General features: G+C 41.3%; 1 protein-coding gene across 1 annotated transcript in view; it reads right to left on the bottom strand.

Moving 5' to 3' along the window:
- Positions 1 to 25,347, bottom strand: part of LOC124797981 (retinol-binding protein pinta-like) — a 152,052-nt gene that overhangs the window by 56,072 nt on the left and 70,633 nt on the right. Inside the window, exons 3-4 of the mRNA XM_047261159.1 lie at positions 20,465 to 20,624; positions 10,239 to 10,488 (exon numbers count right to left, since the gene is read on the bottom strand). Of these exons, the coding sequence (XP_047117115.1) occupies positions 10,239 to 10,488; positions 20,465 to 20,624 (410 nt within the window). The remainder of the gene's footprint in view (positions 1 to 10,238; positions 10,489 to 20,464; positions 20,625 to 25,347) is intronic.

Raw genomic sequence — 25,347 nt, 5'->3', positions numbered from 1 at the left:
GGGCGTATAGTGGGCATGCGGGAGGCCGGGTGGACGTACCGCCGAATTGCTCAACACGTGGGGCGTGAGGTCTCCACAGTACATCGATGTTGTCGCCAGTGGTCGGCGGAAGGTGCACGTGCCCGTCGACCTGGGACCGGACCGCAGCGATGCACGGATGCACGCGAAGACCGTAGGATCCTACGCAGTGCCGTAGGGGACCGCACCGCTACTTCCCAGCAAATTAGGGACACTGTTGCTCCTGGGGTATCGGCGAGGACCATTCGCAACCGTCTCCATGAAGCTGGGCTACGGTCCCGCACACCGTTAGGCCATCTTCCGCTCACGCCCCAACATCGTGCAGCCCGCCTCCAGTGGTGTCGCGACAGGCGTGAATGGAGGGACGAATGGAGACGTGTCGTCTTCAGCGATGAGAGTCGCTTCTGCCTTGGTGCCAATGATGGTCGTATGCGTGTTTGGCGCCGTGCAGGTGAGCGCCACAATCAGGACTGCATACGACCGAGGCACACAGGGCCAACACCCGGCATCATGGTGTGGGGAGCGATCTCCTACACTGGCCGTACACCACTGGTGATCGTCGAGGGGACACTGAATAGTGCACGGTACATCCAAACCGTCATCGAACCCATCGTTCTACCATTCCTAGACCGGCAAGGGAATTTGCTGTTCCAACAGGACAATGCACGTCCGCATGTATCCCGTGCCACCCAACGTGCTCTAGAAGGTGTAAGTCAACTACCCTGGCCAGCAAGATCTCCGGATCTGTCCCCCATTGAGCATGTTTGGGACTGGATGAAGCGTCGTCTGTTGGCCCTGTGTGCCTCGGTCGTATGCAGTCCTGATTGTGGCGCTCACCTGCACGGCGCCAAACACGCATACGACCATCATTGGCACCAAGGCAGAAGCGACTCTCATCGCTGAAGACGACACGTCTCCATTCGTCCCTCCATTCACGCCTGTCGCGACACCACTGGAGGCGGGCTGCACGTCTGCACGTCCAGCACGAACGCTGGTCCAACTGAGGCGCCAGGTGGAAATGGCATGGCAAGCCGTTCCACAGGACTACATCCAGCATCTCTATGATCGTCTCCATGGGAGAATAGCAGCCTGCATTGCTGCGAAAGGTGGATATACACTGTACTAGTGCCGACATTGTGCATGCTCTGTTGCCTGTGTCTATGTGCCTGTGGTTCTGGCAGTGTGATAATGTGATGTATCTGACCCCAGGAATGTGTCAATAAAGTTTCCCCTCCCTGGGACAATGAATTCACGGTGTTCTTATTTCAATTTCAAGGAGTGTAGTATGGGACCATTAACTTGAGAGGCCACAATTATATTTTAGGCGTCAGTCATATACATATGTGTGCGTGTGTAAATGACTTTGTAATGCATAAAATAAACTAGCATTTTTTGTTGATGACATATTTTTATGGACATTTTAGATTTTGAATTAAAAATGTCACACTTGACAAGCACTGTGTTTTTTGTAGCTCAATTAGGTAGTGAACTATTTTTTTGGGAGTCCATTGTGCCTTATACCACGTAGGGTACAGAGATTGAACGGTGAATTTTTACAAGTGCTGCTTAAGCTGTAAGTTCATCAACAGTGTGTGTGTATGTGTGTGTGAGAGAGAGAGATGAGCAGCATTAATTTATAAAATTCAGGTAAAGCTCACGTATTTTTAGGGTTCCCTAACTCTATTGTTAAAAACAGAACCCTTATAGGATCATTTCGTTGTCTGTCTTTCTATCTGTCCGTCTGTTAAAATCCCCTTTCCTCAGGAATGGGCAGATGTATGAAGTTGAAATTTATCTCATATATTACAGTATTACGTTTCACGGTACCTCGAGGGTGTAAAAAAAATGAAGCTTCTAAGACAATGCGATCTATATGGCCATTTATATCATATATTTAATGCTTGCAAGCTCACACATTAGAACCTATACAGTACTTCGCTTGCGATAGAATAATGAAATTTGGTGAGACGGACGGTTCCACAGTACAAGTTGTAAGCAGGCTGATTGTTTTCTTATTGGCAACGTTACGTAGCGCTCTGTATGAAAATCACTGGCTGTGCTGTGTGCAGTCTGTGGTGGCTAGTTTGCATTGTTGTCTGCCATTGTAGTATTGGGCAGCGGCAGTTGGATGTGAACAGCGCGTAGCGTTGAGCAGTTGGAGGTGAGCCACCAGCACTGGTGGATGTGGGGAGAGAAATGGCGGAGTTTTGAAATTTGTAAGACTGGATGTCATGAACTGCTATGAATATTATGATTTTTCAACACTATTAAGGTAAATACATTGTTTGTTCTCTATTAAAATCTTTCATTTGCTAACTATGCATATCAGTAGTTAGTGCCTTCCATAGTTTGAATCTTTTATTAAGCTGGCAGTAGTGGAGCTCGCTGTATTGCAGTAGTTCGAGTAACGAAGATTTTTGTGAAGTAAGTGATTTGTGTAACGTATAGGTTAATGTTAGTCAGGGCCATTCTTTTGTAGGGATTTTTGAAAGTCAGATTGCGTTGCGCTAAAAATACTGTGTGTGAGTTTAAGCACAGTCCTGTATAATTTTTCTAAGGGGACGTTTCATATGTCGACCCTTAGCCGAGGTTACCTCACTGGAATCTTCTGATTTTTTTCTTGTAGTTTGTGTAATTAGTGTAGCTTCTGTTCATTGCTAGCACGTAATCATAGAGAGAATTTCCATTGTAGTTGCAGTCTTTCATTGTTGTACAGTAAAACAGTTGTGGCATGCATGTAGATTTGCACCAAGTATTTCGCAGCTGCTCTTCCAATTAAGTAGATATTATTTTCAGTGCTATGTTAGCGTGTTCTCTAATTTTTGCTCTTCAAATTGTGCTTTTCTGTGTTATCGTGTGAAATACTGCGACAATAATGGCGTGTGAAAAACGTAACACTAGGCTCCAAAGTAAACTGAGAAATAATAGTGATGACGAGCGTAGCTTATAGGCACCACTGTGTAATGAATTAACAGACATTCGAAGTAGTAATTTGGTAATTGTACATAGGGAAATAGAGCGGGCGGCAAATAATGGCGAAGACAGTGAAACAATTAGTGAACAGGGAAGCATTATCGATCGATCGGTCGGCAACAGCTCGCCTTAGGAATCCGAAATGACAGGATACAATCTCGCAAATACTGTAGATTCAGGTTTTGGGTCCTCACCGTTTTCTCAAATAAGTCAAGACACATTTTCTGCTTGTCAAAATGTGAATGTTGCCGGAGCAATTTCACTGCTGAAAAGCACTGAGGAACATGTTTCAGACACCAGTGCATTGTTATTACAATTAATACAACAAATGGGACAAACACAGCAAAAACTTCAAAAGTTAGACAAAATGGAACAAAATCTTCAAAAGTTAGACACAATGGAACAAAATCTTCAAAAGTTAGACACAATGGAACAAAATCTTCGGAAGTTACATAAAATCGAATCGAAATGTCAAAAAGTCTGTGATGACGTAAAAACACAAATTTGTGAGCATTTCCAACCTATTTTTTCGCGGCATGAAAATGCATTACAGAATCACGAAGCAGCCATAAAAGAACTGCAAACTATTGTTCTTGAAAATCATGAGACCTTGCAAGCTAAAATTGACTCATTTGCATCTACCGATTCGGTTATGCAACTTGCAAAAACTCAGGAAAACTTAAAGGACACAGTAGATACTCTGAAAATTGGTTCAGAAAGACACATGGAGGAAATAAGTTCATTATCAGAGCAAGTAGTTGAACTTTCGGATCAGCTAAATAATTTATCTACGAAGGTAGATGATAATCTGAATGACACAAAACCGGTAGTCTTTAATGACACAGAAGAGTGTGAACAAATTAAGAAATTCAAACAAAATCAGAATCAAATTAATACGCAACACCAAAGAGAAATCCGGGGAGTACAAGATCAGTTGACACAGGTAATACAAGAATTACGTATTTCAGAGGACACTCACGCCCCAATACGGGAAGAGGGACATAGAAATACGGAACAGCCACAAAATAATAACACAGCGCATTTCGGAAATTATGAAAGAAACTGGCAAGATGCACCGAATTTTGAAATGGAACTGCCGAAACGACGTAACAATGACCGATATGCGACTCGTCGACACGATGATTTTGACTATAAGCTGTTCATTAATACACGTAAATTTAAAACATTTAAGAATTCTGGCAACGACATTCATCCACAAGCGTGGCTTCATCAATTCTCTCATTGTTTTCTGCCCAACTGGTCATTAGAACATAGATTAGAATTTATGTGTGGCTACTTAGAGAATGAACCAGCTGTAAGAATGTGATCGGTCATTCACGATTGCCACAGTGAAGGAGAATTTTACCATGCCTTCCTCTCAGCATATTGGTCTCAAGCCACACAAGACCGAGTAAAACATGGCATCATAATGATGAAACATTTCGAACAATCTGAATTTTCCAGTCTTGTGAAATATTTTGAAGACATGTTGCACAAGAATCAGTACCTGTCAAACCCATACAGCCCCTCAGAACTCATCCGCATTTGCTTAAGCAAATTACCTGAACATTTACGGCATATTATTTTGGCAAGACGTTGCAAAGACGACATTGAAGCTTTTCAGGGACTCATACAAGAATTAGAAATTGATACTGACAATCGCGGAATGCGAAAACAGGAACACAACAATTACAGGTCACATCTGTCGCAAGGGAGACAGAATAACTTCAGACGCAACGGTGCACTGTGCAGTGATAATTCAGAGAGAAGTTCTCCACCATTTAACAGACAAGAAAGAAACTACAGGAACTATCGACATGATGACAGACGATATAATCATAACGACAGACCTGAATTTCATCAGAACTGGCGGGATTCAAACTGAGCAGGGCCTTCTCTACAAGGTGAATTTGTAGAAGTTAGGTCTCCTAATCCCAGTAACGACGCGCGCCAACAAAGAGAGAGACAATGACCTGCACCGCAGGCAGCCGCGTGCGCCGGCTGGCTCAGAGAAAAATAACATAGACGCTAACCTTGAGAAAATTTCCAGTATTCTTTACCGACGTATACCACATGATAATTGTGTTGAAGTTGAAACTCTGCGTACTAGGAAGAGTAAAGGTTTACACCACATTTCACATTTAAAACCGCTTACTGAAAGATAATTTGCTTTTTAACTTAGTCTTTGCCATAAAACTTTTCACTTCACGCTACTAGTACAATTTGTCAGACTTAAGAAACTGTTACCATGCAACAATGTTTGAAGTTAACTATCCACTCCAGAACCTAGGGAACATATTTAGACAGTAATTACTAATGCATTGTTATAGTGAACAGACGACACAGTGTTGTGTGTGTACATTCTTGCTTGTTAGTTGCACGATTATGTAACGACTATAAGGCTTACATACTTAGAACATATACCAGTGCTGCTAATGAGATTTTATTGCAAAATTTTAATTTACTTGAAAATACATTATGTATTTAAAGTGCTTTCTGAGAGATACCAGATGACACAGTGGTTAGTTTACTTGACAGCTACACGACTATATCACGACGCTACTAATGTGTGACACAATTTACATTGCTGCTTTTGTGGTGTATCTGTTTTATGTCTGCACAGTTTTATGTATTATTCTGGAAAGTAAAACATGTTTTAGTAGTAACTTTTGTGGTATAGCTACAATGAGACTGCCTTCTCCATAGCACAACAATATGTTACAGCACAGTACTTTCTTCATCATGGTTATTAGCGTAATAAATAAGATATCTATACGCAAAGAATTTCATTTCGTTTATGATGAGATAAGTACATTGACTTCTGCAGAACTTAGCTTTCGGAGGACGACAACTACGACAGTTCCACAGAATTATCTTACAGCAAGACGCACATTCAGCGCTATAGGAGACGCATTTGAGTAATTAATTTTTACTTAAACCATTTATTTTTCAAGATTTTTGAATTACAATGAAAGTTTTCCGTGATACATTTCATTCTATTTCTGTAATTTGTAACACCTGAAGGTATAATTACATTAATCCTCAGGGGGGTACACACTTACCTTGTGTACCATGTGTTTGGCAAGCACAAGGAGCCCTAGCTAATATGGTATTTGCTTATACAACTTCACACATCGGTACCATATTTCTCCAACACAGAATTACACAGCTACCTGATTATTTAACAGAGAAACAAACATTTTTTTTACTACATCAGTGACACATGTTTACGCAATTGCACAGTTGGGTAACTTCACACTTAGTAAATTGTATTTTGTCTGTACTTTGTGAACTGTTCATATTTTTTTGGACCCATTGTGATATTATGAGAGCTTTGTATGATATATTTGGTATGGGATCACGATTTTTAAAGTACGTTTGAGGCAGCTGACACTTTTGACATGAACAGAGAATTTTTTTTAGGTTTTGAAATTATTGGAGGAAGCTACGACGATTTTGAGATTTGACTGAGGTGTTATGATGTTATTATTACGATGACTAAGTGTATTATGCTGTTGCGGTATGTTTATAATCAATAAGCTGATGCTATATGAGTTATTTGAGTAAGCTGCATACCTGTTATGATGAAATATTGAGGAAGTGTCGACGAATAAGGTAAGGAATAATGAGTAGTGGTTAGGGACTCTGGTTTGTGAAAAAGGTTGTTGGAAACCAAGAATCGTACCTTAAGAGTTATGAAATGTATGTAAATGCGTGAATGTATTACAATGCCGACGAAAATTTATTTTACTCTGTTATATCAATAGGATTTTGTTTCTACAGATTTGTAACGCAAATTCTTGACCTATGAAATATTTTTATATACGACTGTCACTGTAGCGGAAGCTGCTGTCGTAAATTTTTCGGTATGAAAGGTAAGTGACCGTGACGTAATGCGTTGTGAGCGGCCAGTTGTGCCAGCCCCCTTGAGAAAAAGCCATTAGGTGGAGAAGAAAGAGGCCAGTATCCTCGCTATTGACATTCCTTTGTAGAAAGCATCGCAAATACGACACGCTCAAACTTGAAAACATATGATTATACTGTGGTGCTCTTAATTGTTGATATTTACTAAAATGCCTAATGAAACGATGAGAAACATTTCACGGCTATTGTCTTGCTAGCTGAGAGAAAGGCCATATGGCTTGCTTTATGTATTTATTAACTCATCTTGTTTAATATCTAGTTTCTAGCTGTACTTCAGCGTTGGTTAAAATAAAATTTTATAGATGTACTAATTAGTCTCTACCAGGACTACAGTGGGTCTGCTCTGTGATGACCTACCGACCAATATTCTTGAAAACATCGAATGACTCTGTTGTGGGTTTGCTCTGTTGTGGCCCATTACCTGGCAGCATGTCAAGAGTCAGCACTGTCTTTCCGTTGGAAGGACAACACTACTTTTTCAAGACTGCATGGAAATCCACTACTTCCATGTGCATTTTCTTTGAGAAAAACACTGCAATTTTACTGTGATGGATGATCAGTACTGTCATTATGGACTGTGAGAAAATTTTAGCTTTTGACCAACATTGTATTAATAAGTGTGTGCATTTGATATCTTTCTTACTGTAATTATGAAAAATTTTTTCAAATCTGTATTGGCCAGTGCCCAAAACAATTTGTAAAATTTTTTGTGGGGAGCATGGGGGCTATGTAAGTAGGCTGTTTGTTTCCTTATTGGCAACGTTACGTAGCGCTCTGTATGAAAATCACTGACTGTGCTGTGTGCAGTCTGTGGCTAGTTTGCATTGTTGTCTGCCATTGTAGTGTTGGGCAGCGGCAGTTGGATGTGAACAGCGCGTAGCGTTGAGCAGTTGGAGGTGAGCCACCAGCACTGGTGGATGTGGGGAGAGAAATGGCGGAGTTCTGAAATTTGTAAGACTGGATGTCATGAACTGCTATGAATATTATGATTTTTCAACACTATTAAGGTAAATACATTGTTTGTTCTCTATTAAAATCTTTCATTTGCTAACTATGCCTATCAGAAGTTAGTGCCTTCCGTAGTTTGAATCTTTTATTTAGCTGGCAGTAGTGGCGATCGCTGTATTGCAGTAGTTCGAGTAACGAAGATTTTTGTGAGGTAAGTGATTTGTGAAACGTATAGGTTAATGTTAGTCAGGGCCATTCTTTTGTAGGGATTTTTGAAAGTCAGATTGCGTTGCGCTAAAAATATTGTGTGTCAGTTTAAGCACAGTCCTGTATAATTTTTCTAAGGGGACGTTTCAAAGTAAAGGAAAAAATGCGAAAGCTGTTAATTTATAACCATAACATATGAAACGAAATTTTTGGTCATTTGTTATGTGACCATCTGTTCGCCCGTCTGTTAAGACCCCCTTTCCTCAAGAAGGGGTAGACGTATCATGTTGAAATTTACGATGATAACGTCTACAGTCCCTTGGTGGTGTAATGTAATGTCAGCTTGTGCGTCAATGCAATCAAAAATTACGACCACTTGTGTTACTCGTCTTGTACTCAAAATGCACTCATTAAAACAAAGAGGATCTGTCCCGTTGACCTACAATCATGAAATTTGGCAAGAAGTAAAGTTTTATAGTACAAGCAAATGCTAAAAAATAGAAAATTGTTAATTCGTAACTAAATTACTTGAAATAATTTTTTCGTCATTTGTTGCCCGACTCTTTCTGTCCTTTCATTAAGGCCCCTTTTTCTCAGGAATAGGTACACGTTTATCGTGTCTCTATCGATATCGACAACAGGCAAAAATCGTCGAGATCCTCGATTCCTGGGATGGATGAACTGTCTGTATACATAATTGAGTCTGCATGGTAATCTAGGTCCGTAAGCCCTACTTTTTTATACGGAAATACTCTAGTACCCAAGGTTTTTTTTCTTTTTAACATGACAGCATTTGCCAGAATTGTCTCGAAGCTGATGTTTTTATTCCGTAGTATTGATATACTTTGTGTCTTATAGAAGAATTCAGAATTTGAAATAACTGACTTGAGGGTCCATTGTGCATTACACAAAGTACAATACAGAGATCGAACGACGGAAATGGCGAGTTACACCAGTATAGTCAATATCTTTGTATATTTCTGATAAATAATCCAGTAACTGTGAAGATGACGCCAGTTTACGTAAATTGCAACAGTTTGAAAAAATTAAGAAAGCATAGTGCCGCACTGCTCGCTGGGCGCCTAGCCAGATGGTTAGGCAACCCGCTGGGCCCGGCGCCAGGCCGGCGCACCAGCTTACGCGCATACCTACAGGGTGCGCGTACGGGATAACGCTCGCCTGCTCGTGCCTGCAGAGTATAAGTCCCTTATCAGTTCGCTTACGTAACCAAGGTCGTTCTCTCGCGATACAAGCGGGCAGCGCACGGCAGCGAAACCATTCCGCTGTGAGCTCTATCTGCAACAGCACTGAATCACTATGCCTCGTCGACGTGTGTATCTTCAACGTAGCCACCGCATACCTGTCTACAAGCATATTATAAGTCTCGAAAACAAACTTGGCACAAATGGAACAGCCCAGTCTGTTGTATTGAATGGACCTATATTTTTCTGTGGATGCCGAGTTAATTTTAGCCTCGACGCTGGCACTGGGAATACTGGAAGTGGATTTTTGACATGGAAACACTGTTATATTATCAATATCCTCATTTTTGAAAATAACGCGGATTTCAGGTCATTCAGAGGCTTTTGAGCACGGCGTCACAATGGATGCTAGCTCAAGTGAGTTAATTTCGAGTTTTGGAAATTTTTTGTGGATGAACTTTTTTCGAGTATGCCAGAAGAACAACAGGGCGAATTCCACCAGCTTGCTTTATTTGATTTCCCACCACCGTCATCTTGATGATGTCATGTATTTAAGATTATGTAATTGGGCTGGTATGTAGCCAACCAGCATGAGCACTTGCACTTTTCAAGTTGTTCAAATGCAACGATTGTCAGTTGCTGTAATCGTCAAAAGCTCGGATTTTTACTCAGGCCTGCTGCTGCAAGGAAGCCAAGAATGTTTTATAAAAGGTTATCTACGTTTACATCTTTGCTGCAACTGACACTTAAGTTCGTTCTTAGATTTTAGCCCTTCGTCTACAGCTGTGATTTCGATATGTAGAAATGCTAGCAACTGATATATAATTCTAGTGTTATTCGTCTCATCTTCTTATGTGCAAATTACATATACAGACGAAATTCTGCTTAAGTACTGCATGTTCCAAGAAAGCTAATATTTGTCACGTTTGAACATTGAATGTGGAACAATGTTTCGAAAGAACCTACCTTGTAACCAAACTCCATAGCACGTATGACGTTGATATCAGAGCGGACGACGTGTCCGGCGTGTACGTTCTTCAGGTCGAAGATAACGATGTCTCCGAGGGAGTAGTCATTAAATAACATCAAGTCGAGGTCTATGGAGCCGACTTTTCCGTATTTTATCCACGAGACCCACGCAGGGTCCGGGTCGGGGTCCGCGATGATGTGCACGCGGTACAGGTCCTCCGTGAGGCGAGGCATCGTCACCAGCTTCCTGTCGGCACATCGTAGGGACCACAGTGAGAAGTTACCCACACAGAATAATATCAACTGTATTTAACTTGCTGTGTGCCCAAAAACCAGAACTTACAATTAGGTGCGTTTAGGCGTAGTTGTACACTCACGTTCAGAAAAATCAAAAACCTCGAATTACTAGAGATAGGACGTTCATATTCACGGGACATGTACATTAGGACGTTCAGCAGAAAGGATTAGCATTTCAATATCCTCGATCCATCCTGTTGCAGAGTAGGCACAGGGTCTGCCATGGGCCCACACAAATGGTTGAAGGCAAGATGTTATCGATGCGTACAAGGCGTGAATGGCGCCCTGTGGTATAGCCATCCATTCTGCGCAACCTGGTTCCAAAGTTCATCTGTGGTGCTTGGATGACAGCACTGCACCTGTCGTTTCACCATATTCCACCGCGCGGGATTAGCCGAGCGGTCTTGGGCGCTGCAGTCATGGACTGTGCGGCTGGTCCCGGCGGAGGTTCGAGTCCTCCCTCGGGCATGGGTGTGTGTGTTTGTCCTTAGGATAATTTAGGTTAAGTAGTGTGTAAGCTTAGGGACTGATGACCCTAGCAGTTAAGTCCCATAAGATTTCACACACATTTGAACATTTTTGAACCATATCCCGCACACTTTCGATTGGCGATAAGTCTGGTGACCTGACAGGCCAGGTAAAGGGTGACATACTGTGACACTAAGAAGTCTCACGTGTTCGTTCAGCATCGTGTGGTCATGCATTGTCTTACTGAAAAACTGCGTCTGTGGATTTGTGCACAAAGAGTACGGTTATAGGCCGCAGGAGGTCATTCACGTAAGTGGCACCGCTCACAATGTCCTGGACACCCACCAACTATGATCTGTGGTTGTACCCAGTAGCACCCAAGACCATAAGGCCTTGAGCCGGTGCTGTATGTCTTGTCACTGTAATGCTGCCGTCCCTGCCTGCGGCGAACTAAAATGTTCAAACAAACAGAAGCTGGATTCGTCCGAAAACACTATCTGATACCATTCCTGACCCCAGTGACGTCGTTCGATGAACCATTGCAATCTAGCATGTTTCTGCACAACCGTCAAAGGTAATCAGAAAATCCATATTGTAATAAATGGCAAAAGACTGCCACCCTCGATAGTGTATGATGTGTCAAATTGTTCCACTGTTGCACCAGAGTCGAGGAAGACACAGATCTGTCCTGAAACACCATTTGGATGAAGTCTTCTAGGGAGGCCGTCTGGATGCTGCGACCTGACCCACCCCGCCATGTTTTACAGCCTTCCGTCAACCATTCTGCACACACCCGTTGTACTATCTAAACACTTCGTCCCACACAGACAGCAGTTTCCCGGATGGATGCACCACATTATCTCATGCCAATAATGCACCCTCTTTGAAACTCATTGATCTGATGGTACGGTTCGCACATACTTCTGCGAGGCATCCTGCACATCTGCTCAAGTCACACTGATCCATTACCTTCGGTTTATAGCGACGATGAGAACCGCAGACACATATTACCGGTAGGCGGTGTGGCTCCGTGATATCGATGCTGACCTTGAACCTGCTGGCTGATATGGTTGAAAACCTAGTCATTTCCGCAGAACTTACTAACGCCCTATCTCTAGTCCTTCAGTGTCATCTGTTTTTCTGAACATGAGTGTACAAACACTTCACCTGTGTAGTTTGTGTATCCGAGACAATCAACAACAGTCTCACACATTTCTAACGCATAGTCTTACCAAATATCATGTAAAACTGCAATAAATATCACAGTCAATTACAAATATTAGCGTTTCCTTTTTCTGCCTTACAACGCGTTTGAAAATCCCGAGTTGATACTGCCATTCAATTTTTGTACTGTCGTAGATGAACTTGCTGAGATGGTGGCGAAAACCATTTCACTTACGAAAAGATCAAACGCTAAATTATGCAAAACGAAGATCACAAACATTGAAAGAAAAGAAAAGGAAATTGAATAACTATGGGCGACCTATCATCCATTCTTGCTCTCAGAAACTGCATCAGAGTCGTTACACATCAATGAGAGTGAACACGAAGTGAAGACCTTTGACTTGCGGTGAAAAGGGCAATGGATCTGTTCATAACTTTTATTTGCATTCTGATCTGATATTTACCCTGTGATTTTAGAAAGTGTTTCTGACTGTGTATTGATTAATGTTACGTGGAAATAAAACATTATAATCTGAAAACATGACATTAACTTCTGCCATGTTGTTTCAACAACCCAGGGCCTAATGATTTGTATTAAGACTATGTTGTTCTTACCGCCGCTGGACACATATTCCATTGGCAATTTGAGTAAATAATTAACAGTACGTGTCAAGATTCCTCTCTTGAATTTTATCTACAAACACTGCATATGAAATGCCTTCCCTTTAAAGAAATGCAATTTAAAGTTAATGTTTCCAATAATGAAAATTAGTGGAGGATCTTTACACTGGGTGCTTAATCCAGGATTTATATGCCTTTTTGGCTGCAGCATAAATATAATTTTCATGTTTCATAAGAATATTGCTAGGTAAAATTGAAATATTGAGTCATTAAGAAAGATTGCAGAGGAAAATGGCTATGATAAACAACTCTTTGGAGAGAAACAGTTACTCGTAGAAAGACCACGAGTAAATGAAGGTAAAGGAACAACCATATGATTCTCACATGAGACTTCAGACGTAGAGAGAGGCTAAATACACGAAGAAACTTAATCTTGGTATTTTACAAGGTGTTGTGCTCTCAAATATAGCTAAAATGAACGACAATAAAGAAGCAGAAAGTAAAGCAGCAGTGAGTGGGCGGTAATAGATGTGAGTTAGGATATATTTGGCAATTCAAAAGATGTAGAATTTGACAGAAACCTGATCGGAGTGATGAACTAAGAATTGTCCTAGGGTAACAGAAACCAAAACAAATTCAAATAGGTGTTCCACAGGGCAGCATTCTGGGCCCATTGTTATTTCTAATTTATATCAATGATATACAGGCTCCAGACAGCTCAGCCGTAATTCTACTATTTTCGGATGACACAAGTACCATAATTAGTGATATAAAAGAATTATTGTGTACTACAGCAGAAAAAATGCTCTCATACACGCAGTCATGGTTTTAATCAAATGAGCTGACGTTAAATACAAAGAAAACAAACTTTATACAGTAAGGAAGCAAGTGTCAAGGGGAAAATATGTGCCTTATGCTGGATAAGAAACAAATAGAAAAAGCGTGCACCACAAAGTTTCTGGGAATGCTAATTGACCAAGGTTTAAACTGGAATGAACACAGTGTATATCTTACTCAGGAACCTAGCTCAGCATGTTTTGCCTTAAAAATAATATCCAAGGTATGTAGCAAGGAATGTATTAGAGTGGTGTACTTTAGTTATTTCCAATCAGTTGCAAGCTATGGCATAAGTTTTTGGGGAAAAACCAGGTATGGTTCGCGGGAAGAACGACTACCGGAAAACTTCCATGCGTGCTCGAATCTCTATATTCCATATATATACCATGTATACATTATATTCCATAGTATACCATCAAAAACAAAAGTACAGTACATTACAGAACAGAGTCCAAATAAGTCCCTAATACATCGTCACCTTAATATCATTAAATAAACCTAAAAAAATGCAGAATAGTTCACAAAACTTCATCTCAATACAAATTTCATAGAATATCCATAAACGTTTAATTCCATGAATATACCAGAAATAGAAAAAGCTCTGAATATAATCTTCATAATTCATTTATAGTTACATATCGTCCATTTTGGCCCAAGAAATATATTTTATGCCGCTACTGATCTTTCATACGTTTTATACAACCTTTAGTTTGCATAATTTGTCACAATTTGTCTATTCTCTGGGTTTGACAAACACCATCGCCCACTGAGCCTTTCTCTCATAATGACATGACATCAGTAATGGAGTGGACACAGCTTGCAAAAATCTAATATCTTCGTTTCTCTCAAGCATTATTAATGCAGTAAGGATCTTGATGTATTGAGTTGCTAACATCAGCTGACTATAGACATAATAAACAGCAAAATATTATCAGTCAGACATCCTCTTACGTAAAAATCCAAATTTATTTTTCAGAATGTATGTTTCCCAAAATGACAGTCATTAATATCTATTTACCTTCAGCTAATTAAAAAAACAGTGATACAGCATAGGATACCACAGATTTAATAATCTAATAATAAATTGTTTTCTAATTTCCACCTTTGGTTTGCATAAACATCATACACTTCAGATATATTGAAAATTTCGTAAATATAAACAGTGTTTCGTAAGTAAGAGGTTTCCCAACATAAAAGGTAATAAATGTTATATTTTGCTTTCTAGTCCCAGAAAGGTGTGTCATTTATATTTAATTAAATGGTACTGTGAGATCATAAGTGCCCTAGTTTACCACTGCTATGTTCAGTGCAAATACAACAGAATCTCAAGAAAAAAGTATTTGATCTGAATTTTTTTGTGAATCTGTACCAAAGCATGTTCTAGAAACACTGATTTGGCAGTTTGCAACTTTTTGACCCATCACTGAAGTTAACATTTTCACAAAAACCTCCCACAGATTGATTTAATCTGCTTATTGAAATTCTTGAGTGACATGAAAGTAGAGTCATTGTTTATCACGCATACTTTTTCAGTATTTCAATATTTCGTGAAGAGTAGGCAATAGGTCTAGTATACTGGTAGTATTTGATTCTGGTTGACAACTTTGTGAAGGTCAACATGAGTATGAGAAAAATTATTAAAGTGCTTTGTACGAATTATAAAATATAATCTTACTGCTGACCATAAAATGCTAATACCTCATGAAAAACTTCTGAAATTGCCTGACATTTTAAATGCATGGCTGCACATAGGTAAAAGTTGGTGGACTATACGTTGTTGAATAAAATGTGCGATCACTACTGTTAGAAAGAAAGTTAGTAGGTTACATTAAACTGAAATATACAAAGTATAATCACGGTTGTTATATTAATCAAATAAACAACATACTATGAGATTATATAAACAATTTGAAGTCATTTAATTCAAAAGAATGTCAGTTTTCGTGTTTTTGGGAACTATTGCTTTGTAGGCCTACAGTTTGTTTTGTTATTATACGGTGACATCACAATGATGCCAACGACGTCATTCTTAAATGCTTCACAATAATACTTTGTTGTTACATATTTGTGTGTCAAATGGTGCTATGTTGTCAGGTACATAGCGTTTTCTAAAAAAACAAAAAATATTCAACATAGAGCTTAATGAGTCAGGATGACAGTTGAAGAGAAATACGTTTCAAGACAAAAAAATACACTACGAAAGAATTATCCAACTGGGGAGGAAATCGGTAGTTGTGATGTACCTGTAGGGATAGCAAATGATTATTACAATTTCAGAAAATTGGGATGATCTATTCACGAGAGAGAGTTTGACAAATTGAGCAATTTAGTAACCTCTGGTCCTTATGCAAGCAGTTATTCATTTTGGAATTGACTGATAGAGTTTTTTGGTGCCCTCCTGAGGGATATTGTACCAAATTTTATACAATTGGCTGTGAGATCGTCAAAATCGCGAGTTGTTTGGAGTGCCCTGCTCGCGATGCCCCAAATGGTATTAATTAGGGAGAGATCCAACGATATTGCCTGCCGAGGTAGGATTTGACAAACACAAAGACAAGCTGTAGTAACCGTGTCTCACCGTTTTGGTGCTCTTCGTGGCAGGCCACCTTGGACTTCCATTTCAGCAAGAAAATCCCCTCCTGCACAAGGCGAGAATTTCTGCGGCCTTTTCCCACGCTGGTCAACTCCATCTTCGCCAGCAAGACCACTGGATCTCTACCCAGCTGAAAATGTTAAGAGCATTACAAGTGAAGTCCTCGATCCAGCTAGGGGTTCTGACGATGCAACACGCCAGTTTGTCAGAATTGGGCACGGCATTCCTCAGGAGGCCATACAACAACTCTATCAATCAGTGCCAAGCCGAATAAGTGCTTCCTTAAGGGTCAGAGGTGCACCAGCGCGTTAATGACTTTCTCAGTTTGAGAAGCTCTTTCTCTTTAATATCTCATCCAGTTTCTCTGAAACTGCAAAATAATTGTTTGTGTGTGCATGCAGGTCACATCCACAAATTTCCGTCCTATTTGGTTAATTTATTCGTGGTACAGTTTTGTCTCGGGCCGTATTTCTTTGTGGTATTGATATTAACGTGGTTCTGAGTACACTGATCTCGTTCTGTATGGAGTGGAGACCAAGTGAAATTTCCATAGTTCTGTGATCATATGAGTATGCTTCTGTTGAATTAAAGGACACTGGGTGTTGGGCACAATGCATAACGAAAGATTTTTTCCATGTTCTTAAAATATAAAAGCCTGAAAATTGGAAGGAAGGGATAATGTAGTTTTTTGCAGTTACACCAGTGCCATCTGTCAGTGACCTTTTGAAATGTATACCACCATAGTTTTATTACAAAGTACCTTTTCCTTTAGTAATAGTTGATTTTCTATGTGTACACATGATGAGTACCCAATTCGACAAATTTTACTATGTTTTTAATAATTATCTGAATTATAATAGCTTTTTCTGCTCGTATTTAGAAGAACATCCGCACCCAAAGTGTAAATATGATTTAATACAGATTCCTTAAGGAATGAAACGAAGACTGCAGTTGTGATGAGCCCCAGTTAAGTTACGCTCGTTCACATTAGCGAATACAAACTTTCATCTTATATAAGATAAAATAAAACTTGCCTTCATCTTATTTGTTGTTTGTTTTTTATCGTTTGTTGGGCTTTTGCCAAATCTTCTTACGTAACCAGTAAGAGATCATACGATATTTCGATGTAATGTCCACTCGACAGATCTAGAGAATCACCAACAAAACTTTTTTTGATGTGATGCCAAAGGCTCCTGTGAGTTTGAGGAGCACACCCTTTTGTGCACGTCGCAGGATTTGCCTGTTGTGCGAACAGAAATGTCTGTGCCAAGACACTTGCTGCAAAGTTTATGATTGTGAAGATAATGGCATCGTGGAAAATCCTCACCACTTACAGCGGTGGCTTCTAGTTGTGTGGAGGTAATCTTGCTTGCTTTATGTGATATTCTATGACTACATTGTGATAATTTACTCATTTCATCCAACTGGACACTAACGTACTGTGCGCTGGAGCTAAAGATGCTTCATAACAATAGTTTTACAGCATAATAAAAATTGACCTTTTAAGAGTTAGTGTGTATTTTTCTGCTGCTTTACGTTCAATTTGTTATCTACACACCACCCCTGCATCTGGAAGACGTCCCCTCTACCATTCCCCCAATTACGCTCTTGAGTTCCTTGACACCACATCCCAAGATATCGTCTGTATATGTTACCACCCAATCAACTTGGTTAGCTTCTTCCAGTTGACACAAGAGATCGTAAAATCTAATTTCGGCCTGTGGGACCTTCCTGATAGTTTTTTTGATTACTTTCGACAACTCAGTCTTTATAGTAGTATACACATTGTGGTTGCTGTACTCCTTGAATCTGCACAAATAACCATAAATTGTCGAGTACTTCAGGGATCTCATGTAATAATGAAATCGCGTTTGCTTCGTTACATATATCTGTTGTTTCTAACGTATTCCTGAATTCTTCATGAATACTCCTCCATTTCTTAAATCGAACGGGCACTTATTAAGCCGATTAAAGCTGCGATCGGCTACATAGGTGTATTTTCTGAACATTTACAAGCTTCTTAATCAGCTTATAAGATTAGCTGATTCTTTACCCGCAGACTTTTTAATTATACGGCTTTTTCTTATTTCCATATGCCTTAACACGTACGGACATTTATCTGCGGGGAAAGTTAAAACAACCGCTCTACGAGGTGTGACAAGTATCGCATTGTTTTGCCTAGCTTTCCTAGGTTGGCACCACTTTCTGTGGTTTCCCGTTAGCTAGAGTGGCGTGAATGTCTGGCGGAGGAGGCGTTCATCTGTCGGTGCAGAGGCTGACAGATGGCCTGAGAGAGACGCCATGAGTGTTGACGGTGCTGGTGGGCCACCAGTAGAAGTCTGGCGCAAGTCGAGAGGGGGCGTGTCTGTGTGAGATCGCCAGCACGGACGGCATCTATTGTGGGCCTACTCAGATGAACAGACTTGAGTCGCTGGAACCTGTGACTTACGGATACTGGCTGGAATGTGTTGGCCGGCCGAAATAGCCGAGCGGTTCTAGGTGCTACAGTCTGGAACTGCACAACCGCTACGGTCGCAGGTTCGAATCCTGCCTCGGGCATGGATGTGTGTGATGTCCTTAGGTTAGTTAGGTTTAAGTGGTTCTAAGTTCTAGGGGACTGATGACCTCAGCAATTAAGTCCCATAGTGCTAAGAGCCATTTGAACCATTTTGGAACGTGTTGGGGTTCCTTGGGTATCTGACATACTATTATACTATGTCCGTGACGTGTATGTAGCTGGCTGTGCCATGCAGCATTATACACTAACATGTACCGTTCCGTAATCCGGTATTTACTAAAACCACATTTTCTGAAAGCGACTCACAAACAGTGCGTCCCTAGAAGGGGTTAATAACTGATGGTGTGAAGTGGCTGCCCACAATGTATTGTGTTTGCTGTGTAGGATACACGTTTTCTACCGACTGTATGTTAACACTTGAACAGTCGGTTTGTTAGACGTTTTAACGATGTTTTGTACTGGTCCTGTCTACCATGGTTAGCTTGTGTCGTCGATAGAATGATAGATAGTTCCTTTCTGTTTCTTTACGGAAATGTTTCAGGTTAGTTTCTGTGGTGTTTTCTTGCGCCTTTTACGTGCGAATGTGACTGAGGATCGTACGACAAAGTGTATGTTTATGGCGGTTTTCTAACGACAAACATCCGTTTTCTTTGAAAAGGAAAAATAATGTTCTTAATTGTTAAAGTATTTATGGTAGAATTTGATCTTTTAGACTGAACGTATCTCTGAAGTTTCCTTGTGGTGGCTCATTTTCTTAGACTGTTGTCATTACAATGTAAAAATTAATTTAAATTTTATTCAGTCTGAGTTTTCCGAAAGCAATTTGTTTCTGTTGTTAAAATTTCACTTTGAAAGTGTTCTGTTTATGACTGTATGATGTTAAAATCGATTTAAATTTTATTTAATGTAAATCTTTATTAATAATCTGGTTTTATTAATATTTAATGATGGGGACCTTCAGTTTGTGAATATGATGGTTGTAGCCAGTTGATCTGATAAAGCCAAATCTTAGTCTGTATGATCTCACGTATTCATGTTGTTAGTAAATGAGTTAAATATTGTACTGGTATCCCAAACTCATTCAGTCGATTCCACCCTTTAATCCTAAGGAAAATCTGAAGACATCGCAACACATGAAATGTCGTGACATGATAAGTAGAGATGAAATTCATCGTGCTGTTTCGTCTGTTAGGAATTACTAGTATCAGTGAACAAAGCCAAAATGCTGAGCACTTGACGTATCAGTCATGACCATAAGAACTTTTTATCCAGACGGTACGTCAGTAATTTTCGCCAATGTTACCTGGTCACTGTGTAATCAAATTCGACACATGTTATTTTGTCGAACCGTCCTTCTAAAATTCTTTATAATATTATAGAAAAATTAGTTTCATTTAAGAAATACAGAGTGTCATTATTCGGCAGCTTTAAACGTTAAAAATTAGTTGCGTGTCTCTGAGTCGGGGCATATTGAGTTCGGAATTTAATCTCCATGAGGAGGTCGCAACAGATTTAGATTTTGCTGAATTCTTTTGAAAGGAAAAAACTAATTACGGAGTTTAGAAGTACAAGCAAAACAGGACGATAATCTACATTACTGCCTTACACATTTCCAGTTTTATTCCTCCCACTTGAATTTATACCGTCAGTTATTTGATTGCAAAAGAATGTTCAGTATTTGAAAAGAGAACATAAAACTTGTGGATCGATTTCATAGGTACTTACAAGTGCTCCATAGTTGTCACAACGTCGGGTCCCATAGGGTCACGGTTCATCGCCATCTCTGGATACCTGGTCCTCATAGAGAAGAAGTTGTCCACGCCTTTCTTAACCCTCTCTATGCTACACTTGCAGTTTATGTACATCCTTTCGATGAATGCATCTTCTGTAACAAATGTACGTGTGGGTTATTACGCAAAACTTCTCACTAATCAAATACAGGGTTATTACAAATGATTGAAGCGATTTCACAGCTCTACAATAACTTTATTATTTGAGATATTTTCACAATGCTTTGCAGACACATACAAAAACTCAAAAAGTTTTTTTAGGCATTCAGAAAATGTTCGATATGTGCCCCTTTAGTGATTCGGCAGACATCAAGCCGATAATCAAGTTCCTCCCACACTCGGCGCAGCATGTCCCCATCAATGAGTTCGAAACCATCGTTGATGCGAGCTCGCAGTTCTGGCACGTTTCTCGGTAGAGGAGGTTTAAACACTGAATCTTTCACATAACCCCACAGAAAGAAATTGCATGGGGTTAAGTCGGGAGAGCATGGAGGCCATGACATGAATTGCTGATCATGATCTCCACCACGACCGATCCATCGGTTTTCCAATCTCCTGTTTAAGAAATGCCGAACATCATGATGGAAGTGCGGTTGAGCACCATCCTGTTGAAAGATGAAGTCGGCGCTGTCGGTCTCCAGTTGAGGCATGAGCCAATTTTCCAGCATGTCCAGATACACGTGTCCTGTAACGTTGTTTTCGCAGAAGAAAAAGGGGCCATAAACTTTAAACCGTGAGATTGCACAAAACACGTTAACTTTTGGTGAATTGCGAATTTGCTGCACGAATGCGTGAGGATTCTCTACCGCCCAGATTCGCACATTGTTTCTGTTCACTTCACCATTGAGAAAAAATGTTGCTTCATCACTGACAACAAGTTTCGCACTGAACGCATCCTCTTCCATGAGCTGTTGCAACCGCGCCGAAAATTCAAAGCGTTTGACTTTGTCATCGGGTGTCAGTTGGTGGATCTTTGTTGAACTTCGTCCTAAAGTGTCGTTGCACTGTTATGACTGACTGATGTGAGTGCATTTCAAGCACGACATACGCTTTCTCGGCACCTGTCGCCATTTTGTCTCACTGCGCTCTGGCGGCAGAAACCTGAAGTGGGGCTGCAGCTGAGCAAAACTTTATGAGTTTTTCTATGTATCTGTAGTGTGTCGTGACCATATGTCAATGAATGAAGTTACAGTGAACTTATGAAATCGCTTCAATCATTTGTAATAGCCATGTAGTATATGCTGTAACAGCTATAACTGGAAGGTAGGTTTTTATTTAAATTTTCAGACTTTCACCTGTTACGATGCTGTCCTCCACCTTTTCCCATCGTGTGCTATTTTTTACGCATCTGCGTCATTGCTTCACCAAGCTTCCTCTCTAGACCAGGTCAGCCTCTACTAATTGTGACCTTCTCCTTCCAGCGACATTTCACTGTTTCTGGATGCCGTAATGAATGCTCCACTAACCTGTGTCATCATAGGCTTCTGTCCTCAGTTATTGCTGTACCCTGCAGAAGCTACGGATCGTAGCTGCACATGGAAGAGTGACGAGCTGGCTAGTACTCAGGAGCCACTGACTTAAGGCTGGGATGCAACACAGGGCACACTGCTTCCGCCTTCCACCTTGCGTCACACAAGCAGTTCCCAACTGCACATCCGCCCATCAAACGCGGAGAAAGCTGACGCACGGCCCGTATCAAGACAGTATCAACAGTAACACAAGACAGCATCAGGACTCAACTGCAGTCACCAACAAGAAAATCCAGACTGCACTTCCTACACGTTATCATAGGTAAAGCACTCCGTCTTCAAGGCCACGAGTGGCCTGCCGGGACCATCCGACCGACATGTCATCCTCAGAGGAGGATGCGGATAGGAGGGGCGTGTGGTCAGCACACCGCTCTCCCGGTCGTTATGATGGTATTCTTGACCGAAGCCGCTACTATTCGGTTGAGTAGCTCCTCAATTGGCATCACGACGCTGGGTGCACCCCGAAAAGCGGCAACAGCGCGTGGCGGCTGGATGGTCACCCATCCAAGTTCCGACCACGCCCGACAGCGCTATACTTCGGTGATCCCACGGGAACCGGTGTATCCACTGCGGCAATGGCGTGGCCCATTATCATAGTTACCGTTCACTAATTTCGGGACTAGGCCAGAGTTCAAGACAGATCAGGGCTAGTGGTCAGTAATCTGTTGTGACGCCCAATCTTCATACAATTGTGTGTTATAAAGCTTCGACAAACAAATTACTGCAGGTCGTTGCTAATCATCGTATGGCCGTAAATTTTGGATAAATATACACTGAGGTGACGAGTGTCATCTGATACATCGGAAAATTGCGTTCGAGCTGCTTTTGCAGGCGTTGTGCGGCAACTCGACCCGGCGTGGACTCAACAGGTCGTTGCAAGTCCCCTGCAGAAATACGAGCCATGCTGCCTTTATAGCCGTCAATAATTGCGAAATTGTTGCCTGTGAAGGATCCTGTGCAGGACCAGACTTCTCGATTCTGTCCCACACATGTTCCATGGATGGCCAAACCATTCACTGTAGTTCTCCAGAACGTTCCTCAAGTCAATCGCGAACAGTTGTGACCCACTGACATCAGGATTGTCATCCGTATAAATTCCATCATTGTTTGGGGTCACGACGTCCAGGAATTGTTCTAAATGGTCTCCTAATAGCCGAACATAACCTTTAAATGATCGGTTGAGATATGCCAGACGATTCCATGAAAACACAGTCATATCATTAACCACCAGCTTGCGCACTGCCTCATTCACAACCTGAGACCGTGTCTTGGTGTGGTCCCCGCCACACTCTAATCCCACCATCAGTTAACTGATACCCGGCCTCATCTGACGACGTCATGGTTTTCCTGTCGTGTCGCGTCTTTTCGATATGGCCACCAGCGCAGGAGAGGTGCTGCAGGCGATGCCGTGCAGTGAGCAAAGTCATTCGCGTTGATCATTTGCTGCCATGGCCCATTAACGACAAATTTCACCGTACCGTCCTAACGGATACGTCCTCGTACGTTCCTTATTGATTTCTCCGATTATTTCACGCAGTGCTGCTTGTCTGTTAGTGCTGACAACTCTACGCAAACGTCTATGCTCGCGGCCGTTAAGTAAAGACCGTCCGCCAATGTGTTGTCCGTTGTGAGAGGCAATGCCTGGAATGTGGTATTCTCGTCACACTCTTGACACTGTTCTGAATGCAGAATTCCTTAACGATTTTCGAAGTGGAAAGTCCGATGCGTCCAGCTCCGACCACCGTTTTGCATTCAAATGTGTTGATTTCAGTCGTGTGGCAACAATTACGTGGAAACCTTTCCGCGTGGATCACCTCACCGCTTCACCTTACAGCTTCACCAATGCACTTCCGTTTTATCCCTTGTGTACGCGATACTATCGCCAACTGTATACCTGCTTATCGCAGTCTTATAGCTTTTGTCGCCTCATTGTATTCAACCTATGACGAGGCTGTGCAGGTGCCTCGAGTAAGCAAGCTAAAGCGTAACAACAACTTTAGATAGTAACGGGCTCTCTCCCTGTCACTTTTATGTCTGACGCCAAATAAATTTGGTGAATACGAGTCTTATGCTTCTCAGTATTTATTAAGTCCATTGGTTCCACATATCACTTCCATAACTCGCTGTTACAGGGCGTAAATGCATTATAGATAAATGTAAAATCGCCTCAAATTCTCCTCCAGTGATCAATGAGCAAGGTAAGCCTGGCCCTTTGTCACCATCAAAAAGCCAAACAGGCAGGAAGCTGACATTGTTGAAAGGCCTTGGAAGAGATTGCCGTACTCCGAATCGTAAACGTGACCTCAGCAGTGAGTTGGTATGATGACTAGCAGCTAGCTCTAAAAGTAAAAAAAGTGTAGTTACTGTCGGTGAGCAGAAGAAACAGGTGAGTAGAAGAAACAGACCCGTAATGTTCGGGTACAGCAGTAGTAGTGTCCCCTTTAACACAGTGGCATCGAATAGATATCTGAGCGAAACGTTGCAAAGAGGTATTAAATGGAAGGAGTATGTGAGAATTATGGTAGGAAAGGTGAGTGGTCAACTTTGGTTTATTGGGAGAGTTCTAGGAAAGTGTGATTCATCTATAAAGGAGACCGCATATAGGGCGCTAATGCGACCTAATCTTCACTGCTGCTCGAGTGTTTGGGATTCGTACCAGGTCGGATTGAAGGAAGACATTAAAGCAACGCACATGCAAGCTTCTAGATTTGTTGCTGATAGGTTCAAACAACGAGCAAGTGTTACGGAGATCCTTTGGAAACTCAAATGGGAATCCCTGGAGGGAAGGCCACATTATAGAGAACCGGCATTTGAAGCTGACTGCAGACCGACTCTGTTGCCTCCAACATAAACTGCACGTAAGGACCAAGTAGACAAAATTGAGAAATTAGGGTTCATTTGGAAACACATGAACACTCGCTTTCCCTCATTCTGTTTGCTAGTGGAATGAGAAAGGAAATGGATAGTGGTTGTATGTGGTACCCTCCACCACGCGCCGTAAGGTGGATTGTGGAGTATCGTTGTAGATGTAATGCAGAAGCAATCACATAGCGTGAGTTCGAAAGAAATAGTGGAAGTTTCACAATAACATCTACCAGCCTGCTGATATGGCGGGACAGCTACAACTTGCAGCTCCGAGAGCCATTCGGAAATGTAGGCCACACTCGTTCGTTACTGGCCCAACATAATGTCACTGTCTCAAAGTAGTAGTACGAAAAACTCAAGCTTCTGAGCCATTGTGGCAGTCTTTAAATTCCTATGCACCAGCTAGTAACCCGAACTACTGATG

The sequence above is a fragment of the Schistocerca piceifrons genome, chromosome 5 (genome assembly GCF_021461385.2).
Source record: "Schistocerca piceifrons isolate TAMUIC-IGC-003096 chromosome 5, iqSchPice1.1, whole genome shotgun sequence".
NCBI classification, from domain to species: domain Eukaryota; kingdom Metazoa; phylum Arthropoda; class Insecta; order Orthoptera; family Acrididae; genus Schistocerca; species Schistocerca piceifrons.
This window is presented reverse-complemented; position numbering and strand designations above follow the sequence as displayed.